Source organism: Blennius ocellaris (genome assembly GCF_963422515.1).
Source record: "Blennius ocellaris genome assembly, chromosome: 15".
In the NCBI taxonomy this organism is placed as follows: Eukaryota; Metazoa; Chordata; class Actinopteri; order Blenniiformes; family Blenniidae; genus Blennius; species Blennius ocellaris.
The window spans coordinates 9,609,068-9,619,282 of record NC_137664.1 but is presented as its reverse complement, the minus strand read 5'-3'; the positions used below and the strand labels follow the sequence as shown (position 1 = coordinate 9,619,282).

Sequence of the window (10,215 nt, the reverse complement as noted above, 5' to 3'; positions counted from 1 at the left end):
CGACTCAACTTTGTCGCCGTGTTTTGCGGCGAGTCACCCCGACGTGAATAAAGCGATCGTCTTTGTCTCAAGAAGATAGGCAGGTGAAGGCAAGGGGCACGCTGTCTCCAGAGAGGTCTGAGGCTGTTAGGAGACCCAGCTTAATTAACCAAGAGAGGTTTGCTCATGGAAACTGTGATGGGGAGGAGGAGGAGGCGGCCTTTCCCTGGAAGGAATGGGTGATGGGAGCCATACTATTATTAACTCACAAACAAAGGTTCACCCCTTCGTGTTGCCTCTCGCTCTCGTCCCTCTCATGAATATTTCTTAATTCAGCTTTGCTTTTTTTTTTTTTGGACTGTGCCACTGTAAGAGCTCAAATTTCTCTATAAAGTCATTTTATTAGTCCTAATAAACTTGCCTTGTAAAGACATGAATTGATAGTCTCCCTTTGTTTTTTTAACTGTTTTTCTTTTGTAGTGAATATAAAGTAACATTAAACCGGTAAATATTGGGACAGCCAGAGCCATGGGAAGCAGCATCTATTTGGAGTTTGTTAAATATTAACTTGTTTTATGGCTGTGGACATGGAGACAGGACCATGTGTCACTGATGCATGAGGCCGCCAGTACATTAAGTACCACAAAGCAGAAACAGGTGCTTGGGCAGGATTGGTGTAGAAGAGCTGTAGTAGCTTCGAGTTCAGCAAAGCAGACAAGGGTCTGTGATGACACCTCATGTTTTCCGTTACACCTCATTAAGTATCTCTCTTTTTTTTTTTTTTTAGCACAGGGCTAAACCAATTGCGCTAATTAACGTTCTTTAATTTTTTTTTAAAGATGTATCCAGATGTGTCCATTTAATGAAGGCGACGCACGCTGAACACATGATGAGAAGCATCAAGTTGGTTGTGGTTCAGTAGCTTTGAGTTTTATGACTCAGTTTTATGAGTTTCTGCTGTTGTGAATCAAGAGAGTGTAACAGAAGCATTTACCTGTTGCAAGTGCCACACAAATACAACTCTACGTCTGCAGAACTACACCTTCAGTGATGTGATGAACAATTCTTTGGCACCACATCGCCGTTGGCTCAGTGATGCGTTGAGGCTATTATGTGTCATTATTAAATTATGAGGTGTTTTGCCAGTTAGACCAGCAGGTTGAGTTTTGTTCAGGGTTTTTTTTTTTTCTCCTTTTATTGTAAAATGAGAGACTATTATCTGCCGACAGTAAGTCTGTGTTTTTTTCCCCTCCTCTTACTCAGGCGCCATGCAGACCCCTGAAGCAGGCGCTGACTCCACCTCCACTGTCCCTCTTCAGACCACCGTGCCTGTCCAGCCTACTGGCTCCACCCAGCAGGTGCCTGTCCAGCAGCAGGTAAATCAAGCCTTGCCTGTGCATATTTGTGTGCACTTACTAAACCCCGTGATCATTCAGTCACGTCTGCCTTTTCTCCGCACGACATGCAAATGCAGCAAATTAGATAATTAATTTGTAACCTTTCCTTTGCAATTTCTCATGCCAGGCCCAGACTGTTCAACAGGTTCAGCATGTTTACCCAGCACAGGTGCAGTATGTCGAAGAAAACACTGGCGTCTACACCAACGGCAATATGTGAGTCAGTTCTGCTCTTATGCCACTCCACAAATATTAGCGCTGCAACTCTGTGGCCTGCTCCTTCTCCTCTCAAGTCTCTTCAAGCCATCATTCATGTCACAAGCACATGATGTGGGCGGGAGTGCATTTGTTTTGTGTTTTTTTTTTTTTTTTTTGTCTGTGTGTTTTCTTTTCTGAGTGGTGTGCAGTCATGTGTTCGATTGTGCTTAGTCACCTGAACATGACCAGAAGTAGGCCTGTCATTTAAGTACCGATGCCACACAAGGGTCCCTGGGGTCTAAAGAATGGGGTTGCACACACACACACACACATACACACACCACTGAACAAGCCCAAGCTGTTTGCCATACTGTGATATGCACGTGCATACACGTCACACTATAAGCAGACACACCGTTTGGGTTATGCTACAGGTGGAGACACTTGAGGCCTTGTCTGCAAACAAATGAAACAAACATGCTACTTAACTGCTGGATGACAACTGCTAATAAACTTGTAATAGACACTGAAGCTAACATAGCCTTTTACAGAAAGTATAATAGCATAATGCGTTTTAAAATTGATAAAGTGGCATGTGAAGTCACTTTATCGCTAAGACCGCCTTCTAGGTTTGTTTGAATTTTTCAGTGTTATCAGTGTTGGCGCCTCGACTTACCGCTGATATCTCTCCGCGAACAGAAGAACCTACTCGTACTCCGAGCCGCAGCTGTACAGCCAGAACAGCGGGGGGAGCTACTTTGACACGCAGGGCAGCTCATCGCAAGTCTCCACTGTGGTGACGTCTCATGGCATGACCAACAATGGAGGAGGGGGCACTGGAGGAATGAGCATGGGCCTGGCGGGGGGTCAGGTAATCAGCAGCAGTTCTGGGGCTTACCTCATGGACAACGCTGGACCCCACCCCGCCACCCAGACAGCACGGGCATCCCCGGCCACTGTGAGTTTTTTTTTTTCAAAGCGCCCCTTTGAACGGGTCACACATCACCCTTGCTGGCCTGCGTTTATGTATCTGTTCATATCACATAACTGCTGTGCGAAGGCTTTGTGGTGGCCTTTAAATCTTCCCTTTTATGATCCAGAGTTTGTGACTCTCTGTCATGTTTTTGTCACATTTGACCAATTCTAGTGTGTAATACTCATCTTATGCCACATGATCTGGAGGCCACTTTTGCGCGCTCCTCTTTCATAATTGTGCAGTCTGCATTTTATCTCTGGCAATTATCTTCTGCTGGTGTGTGCTGGGTGCACTGGGTCCGCGTTTCTGTGGCTACTGAACTCCAGCCAGCTTTGTTAGTTGTAACCTTTAATTTTAACTTTTTATTAACGCGTGGCTTTGCTTCCACCCCACTTTCATGTATTTGTAGATGCAACCATTTGACAGAAATGAAAGGACATAAAGGATCTAAAAAGAAAGGATAAGGATATTCCATAAAGCAGGGGGGAATGTTTTGACTCCCTCACTTCTTTACACAAGTCAAATCGATGTCCATCAGACTGGTTTTGCTAGGATCACAATGTGGCTGCTCGGTTATATCATGTTTCATATATTGCGTCATATTGACACCTTGTAATGGCCAACAATATCATCTCATAAATGTGAGTCACGGCAGAAAGCTTAAAAACTCATAAAAGGCAGATTCTGTGCAGAGTAAATGTGTGCAAGGTGACACTGGCGCACCACACTCACTAATAATAACAAACAATATGTCACTCATTTTGTTTATTGAATGCTAACATTCCATTTTTAAAGGTTAATGCTGCATTTTCCAAATGCAGTACATCTCATTCTGTGAGTAAATTTTGTTGCCCTACAATGACCTGCCAGCCTCATGAAAACAATTTAGTCCTCAATGCTGCCGTACTCTCTGTCTGTAGCTGTAATAAACATCGGTGCTGCTTAGTCTCGGTGAAATCACCAGTTTGCCAGAAATGGACGTGAGAAGTTTTAAAATCACCAAGAGACTGCACATTTGAACGTTCTTGGATGCTTAAGCTGTTGCTGGAAAAATGCATGCAAATACCTTCTTAAGCCCGTTTTCCATTAAGCAAGTTTTAGGTGTTACCCGGCTTGTGCCTATGCAGGTGTTTTGAATCCTCTAGGTATATTGCCTCAGTGTTTCAGTTTTGTAATCCACCTTCCTCTGGTTCATCATAGTTGTTAACAGTGTGTCGGTACAAAAGGATTCCTAAAGGGCTGTGTCTGCAAGTTGCCCGCAGTCACGGCTCCTAGTTGATCCTGTTTCATAGTTAGGGGAGTTTCCTGACATGATGGGTAGTCCTGCTCTGCTTGGGTTTAGTGGTGCTTGCTTTGGGATTTTCTTTCTTAGTTTTCCTCATCCTTTTTTTTTTTTTTTTTTGCTTGTGGACAGTGGTGTGTCTTATATCAAGTCTATATTTCCTTTTATTTAATTTTTTTTAAATTTCCCTCTCTTACATTTTGTTCTCCTGTGCTTCGTGGTTTATCAGATTGAAATGGCGATTGAGACGCTCCAAAAATCTGAGGGCTTATCCAGTCAGAGAAGCTCACTGCTCAACAGCCATGTAAGTTGCTTTTACAAATGCTTGCCCTGCCTAATTAACTCCTGCTAAAATCCCTCTCTTGCTCTTCTGCCTTTCTTTATTCTCTGTACGTTTGAGTTCGGTGCGGTGCTTGCTGTTTTTGGTTGCTGGTTTCGTTGTAATTATTGCTTTGAATACACTGGCTGCCATAGAAGCTTTTGCAGAAGTTGCAGTATTATGATAAAAAGTCTTTTGCCTGGAGCTGTATGTAGAAACATTTGAGTTATGGAACATGTGTTTCCCTTCCATAGCTCCAGTGGCTGTTGGACAATTATGAGACAGCAGAGGGAGTAAGCCTACCGAGATCCACCCTCTACAATCATTATCTGCGCCACTGTCAGGAGCAAAAGCTGGACCCCGTCAATGCAGCTTCTTTTGGAAAACTCATCCGCTCCATCTTCATGGGACTCCGTACAAGACGCCTTGGGACACGGTCAGCTGCTTTCATCCTTGCTGTGTGCTTGATATTTCATTATTCACATTTTAAACTGATGGGTTGTTTTTTTTTAATAATAATAATATCATACACTTTTATGTCTTAATTAACATGTTAAACTTTTTGCCTCACAGAGGGAACTCCAAATATCATTACTATGGTATACGAGTGAAACCAGACTCCCCACTCAACAGACTCCAAGAAGACATGCAGTACATGGCCCTCAGGCAGCAACCTGTTCAGCAGAAACAGAGGTAGATCACAGCATACACACACACACTACACAAATTAGACTTTTCATAGGTACTAAAATGAACCATGTGACCTCAGGTTTAAGCCAGTGCAGAAGTTTGATGGCAGCCCTGGGGAGAATTACTCAGGTGGAGGCCAGCAGCACCCTGGTGCAGCAGAGCAGACAGTCATCGCACAGAGTCAGCACCACCAGCAGTTCCTGGGTCAGTGGCTTTTCACCTTCTCTGCCAAAAGGATATGATGTGTAGCAAAGTGAAATATACTGGGTATTATGATTGTGTTTCTACTCAATCAGATGCATCACGGGCACTCCCTGACTTTGTGGATCTGGACCTGGGACAGAGCAATACAGAGAACATCAGCCCAGATGATGTGAAAGCTCTCCAGGTCCTTTACAGAGAGCACTGTGAGGTCGGTCTCTCTTCGTACACACACACACACACACACACACACACACGAGCCACACTATGGTTCGTCACACTAAATAAAATCGGATGGCAAAAAAAAAATCAGGGCAGTTAGCAGAAAAGTATATCTGGCTGTAGTCCCACCAGCAAAGTTTTTCCATTGGAGCCTGATCAGATTGCCTCTAAGAAAATCTGTGGACCGTCACTCCCTGAACTTATGAACCAAACGCTGGCAGACACATCCACTGTCTTGGGGGGGGGGGGGCTTTTAGAATAAAATAAGACTTTCACCACTCAAGATATTGGCACATTTGTGTGGTTTGGAGTGGAAATCGTGTGTGCAAGTGTTCATCATTCAAAGATTCCCAAGCAACCTCTTTCAATACTGTCATATCTATTGATAAAACATCATCAATATCAGTATGAATACACTGTGGTGGATGGAACATTTCTAATTGATTTTCCTAGAGTAGCTATAAATCTACACCACATACGTCATTCACCCTTATTTTCCCTTAGGATTCTTTTTTTCACCCTTAAAGTCTGTTCCTTGCCTTGTATTTATAATGAAACCAATGCATTTGGCTAAATGTAATTATATTGTTATTAAAAAACAAACAAAACACTCAACTAAAAATTCTCAAGTTTTGAAGAAGTTTTACTGGATAAGGCACATGGAAACTTTTGAAAAGGTCACGTGTGTTTATAGTGACAGGAATTCAGAAATGCCAGCTGCTGACATTTAGAAACAGAAGTTCCTCTTCATGTTGTGAAGTGTTTAAAAACAAATCTCCTGATGTCTGGAAATGCAGGCTTCAAGTCACCCACAGGTGATGACCAAGGTCTTAAATGGTTATTTCACCTAAATGACAAAAACAAAGAAGACATCGTTCCTGACAAGCCCTTTGAGTTCCTTCTGATAGTTTGATGTTTTGAAACACCCACATATACCCCTCTCTCTCTCTCTCTCTCTCTTTCTCTCTCTCTCTCTCTTTTGTTTGTTTGTTTATCCCTGCTCCATTTCAGGCTATCTTGGATGTGGTCGTCAACCTCCAGTTCAGCCTAATTGAGAAGCTGTGGCAGACATTCTGGCGTTATACTCCCTCTGAGACTGTAGAGGGAGCTACTGTGACAGAGAACAGGTAAGGCCCAGTGAAACAGAACATTCAGTTTTGGAACACTTTTAGCCGGCGTGAAAATCAAATAAAAAGCTTTGCGTGTCTCGTCCGTTGGCGCTGCAGCAGCATAAGTGAGATTGAAGCACGGCTCCCCCGGTCACAGCTACTGGCGCTGTGCAGAAACGAGGCTGTACTCAAGTGGATGAGCACCTGTGACCACTTAATGTACCAGGCCCTTGTGGAGATCCTTATTCCTGATGTCCTGAGACCTATTCCCAGTGAGACATTATTATAAACTCCCATCATGTTTGTTCTGTTCGGGTTTAAAATATCATCCGTATTAACTCACGCCTGTTTGTTTTGTCTTGTGTTTTATTTATTCCAGGTGCCTTGACTCAAGCCATTCGTAACTTTGCCAAAAGCCTGGAAGGTTGGCTAAATAATGCCATGAATGCCATTCCACAGAGAATGATCCAGACCAAGGTACATTACTGTTGTAGTAAAGTATAGATGTCATTCCTTCATGAGAGCCAGATGAAAGGTATGTGTCCTTGGAATTTTTACTCCTGGGCTTGTGTGCATTCTTCTCCACAGATTGCTGCTGTTAGTGCCTTTGCGCAAACATTGCGCAGATATACATCTTTGAACCACCTGGCTCAGGCGGCACGTGCCGTGCTGCAAAACACATCGCAGATCAACCAGATGCTGAGCGATCTCAACCGTGTTGACTTTGCCAATGTCCAGGTCAGAACGGTTCCTGGTTTGATTCGATAGAATAAGTCTGCATCGATTGTGATCGGCCTTTTCCACGTTTTTGCCGTACAGGAGCAGGCATCATGGGTGTGCCAGTGTGAGGAGGGAGTGGTTCAGCACTTGGAGCAGGACTTCAAGGCCACACTACAGCAGCAAAGCTCTTTGGAGCAATGGGCAGCCTGGTTGGACAACGTGGTCACTCAGGTGCTCAAGCCCTACGAGCACCGGCCCAGCTTCCCCAGGGCAGCCCGGCAGTTCCTGCTTAAATGGTCCTTCTACAGGTCAGAGAACAGTAAAAGAAACCAAAACGAAACACACACTTCAATATTTCAGTAAGTGAAATCATTGTTTCATGGAAGCAATCCCCTTTCTCCCATATGTTCCTGTAGCTCGATGGTGATCAGAGACCTGACCCTTCGCAGTGCTGCCAGCTTCGGTTCTTTCCACCTGATCCGCCTGCTGTACGACGAGTACATGTTTTACCTGGTAGAACATCGTGTGGCTCAAGCAACTGGAGAGACGCCCATTGGCGTCATGGGGGAGGTACAAAGTTGCATCTCATCTGATTGTTTGAGCAGTAAACACAGATGTTGTATTATCGTCTGTTGTTTGATGTTACACATACAATCACAATAACAACAGCATTAGCATTTTATAGATTGTGTCGTGCAAAATGGGAATAAGAGATGCATTATTTCAGTTTTAATATTAAGACAACTGGAATTCCTTATGGTTGTAAAGACTGTTTATTTGAGGGAACTGATGAGAAGTGAAACAAGCTTTTTAAGACAAGAAGCTGCAATAGCAAGAGCTGGAGGATATCCCCCGACATGTCAATGTACAACCACTAAAGTCCCCCCATTGTCTCTTTTTTTTCCCAGTTCGACAGCCTCAACACCCTATCCCTTACTAACATTGACAAAGGTACGTGTTATACTTTAACTCTCGCCACAGGCTCACATGATGTTTGCATGATTTTTGATTGGAAAAAACAAGTTGCCTTGGAAATTATTTCCAACTTAATAGTAAAGCAACGCTTCTTCCCCATGTTTCTGGTTCCTCTCCCACTCCAGACGAGAACAGCGGAATGGACAGTGACCTAGAAGAGGACACGGAGGAGTCCGGCGAACCTCTTGCCAAGCGCGAGAAGTCCGAGCACGAGGTGATCCAGGTGATCCAGGTGGGGGCGCTAGAGGACGGCTCCCACCCCGTGGTGGGTGTGGTCCAGCCGGGAGTGCTCCACTCGCTGCCCCAGCCCCCGCAGGACCACAGCGAGCACATCCTCACCCCCTCCGCCGGCACACCCACCATCCGTCACTGCAGCACCACGGGCAACACCTACGCCTCCGTCTGAAAGTCTTGCGGGGCGCAGGCGAGCTCGCCGGGCCCCCCCCCCCCGTCTTCGCTGTCCCACTCTCCACATATCTCTCTCTCTCTCTCTCTCTCTGTAAGTCTCGATGTGTGCGTCTTCTCTCATGCGTTGTCTCTTGTTTGCACTCGTGTGGACGTGCTCTCCTCTCCCTGTCCAGCCAGGGTCAGTGGAAGAGTGGCGAGACGCTGATCCGCTGGCCAAGATGTGCTCTGTCCTTGTCTGACCGCTTAAATTCTGGATGTGTCGTCATCCTGTCAGTCTGTGCTCTTAAATTGAAGCGGCAGCTGGTGGAAGAGACCTGGAAGAAAAAAAAAAAGGGACTAATTTGACCCGTTAGATGTTTACTGTTTAGGAAAGGCGCGTCAAGGGTTGTCTGTACTTGCAGACTTGAGTTTTTTTCCCAGAATGGAAAATTCGACTTTTTCAAACTACTGATGTCTCAGAGCTCAAATCCATGTCACTAGTCCCAGTGGAGCAAAGGCATTGATCAACTCAAGAACACCTATTGTACATAGTCTGGCTGTACTTTGAATTGGTATTACGCAAAACTCACGGTGCTATCATGCTGTTTTGATCTGATTTTTTTTTTTTTCCTCTCCTAATTTTACTCTGAATTATGTCACCATCCATTCCAACTGCTAATACACTTTAGTTTGAACTTTCTTGAGTATTGCATGTAGCTAAAAATCAAAGGGACGTCTTGTTTTTTTTAAAATTTAAGTACAATGTTTTGGTAAAGATCATTATCTGTTGAACAATTATTCAGTAGCCACCTGCTGTAAAGAACGTATAGCTTTTAGCCACAAAAGAAAAAAAAGAAAAAAAAAACTCCCTCAAGAAATGTGTGTGCTGCTACTCTTGTGAATAGAAAGGAGATTTTGAAGAACGGCGCTTAAAAAAAAAAAAAAAAAAAAGAACACCTTGATGCTAGCTTTTCTATGCACTCGTGCATAGCGCTTGCCTTTGTTTTTAGATGCTCTGTCGTGAGGTTGACGTGACCAGCTGTAATCTCCAAAACAACTCACAAGACATGTTTCCCTTGGTTTTGCAGTTTTTTTTTTTTGTTTTGTTTTTTTATTTTTGTCTTAAGGAAAAACTACTTTAGTTCGCAGTGGACCAAAAACAAACCAACAAGCTAAAAAGTGAGCCGTCCAGGCCACACCGGAAGCTGTCCTCCTGTCCCACAGTGCCATGTTGCAGAGCAGAAGGAATGTCAGGGATTTAATGTACCTCGGCTTTATCATAGTGCCTTAACCTGTAATGCAGCTGTCCATATAGTCCTGACTGTGTGCTGCGGAGAGCCTACAGCCCACCTCTGCATTGTCCCAGCCACACATTTTTATTTTTTTTTTTTGGCTTTCTGGTGACTCTTGGCTGGATTTGGGCTGGCTTATCAGTGTTGAGACCAAGAGATGCAGGCATGGACCCACCTGTTGTTTTCTCTGGATCGGCTCTGCTAAGCTCGTTACTTCTCTGAATCATGGTCTTTAGCCTTGCTCCTGCCCTCACTCTGCCCTCTCGAGGCCTATTCTTGCATTAGCCTTTGTTATCGTGTGTATGCGTGTGTGTGTGTGTGTGTGTGCGTGCGTGTGTGTGCGTTGGTTGGCACTGTGTTTTTTATGTGCATGTGTGTGTGTGTGTGTATATGCCTGTGTATGTCTGCATGCTCGTGTGTGTGTGTGTGTGTTGGAACACATCCATCAGTCACCCTACCTCAAACCAG

The 10,215-nt window shown here is 44.4% G+C and overlaps 1 protein-coding gene across 1 annotated transcript; it reads left to right on the top strand.

Moving 5' to 3' along the window:
- Positions 1-1,247: 1,247 nt before the first annotated feature.
- Positions 1,248-8,474, top strand: rfx3 (regulatory factor X, 3 (influences HLA class II expression); the record flags this gene model as incomplete). Its single annotated transcript, XM_080510677.1, has 16 exons — positions 1,248-1,364; positions 1,504-1,592; positions 2,274-2,532; positions 4,062-4,136; positions 4,406-4,587; positions 4,725-4,844; positions 4,921-5,045; positions 5,138-5,253; positions 6,276-6,391; positions 6,491-6,645; positions 6,753-6,850; positions 6,962-7,111; positions 7,193-7,401; positions 7,510-7,663; positions 8,002-8,044; positions 8,194-8,474. The coding sequence occupies 16 exons, from the start codon at positions 1,248-1,250 to the stop codon at positions 8,472-8,474; spliced, it is 2,289 nt and encodes a 762-aa protein (XP_080366803.1).
- Positions 8,475-10,215: the final 1,741 nt, after the last annotated feature.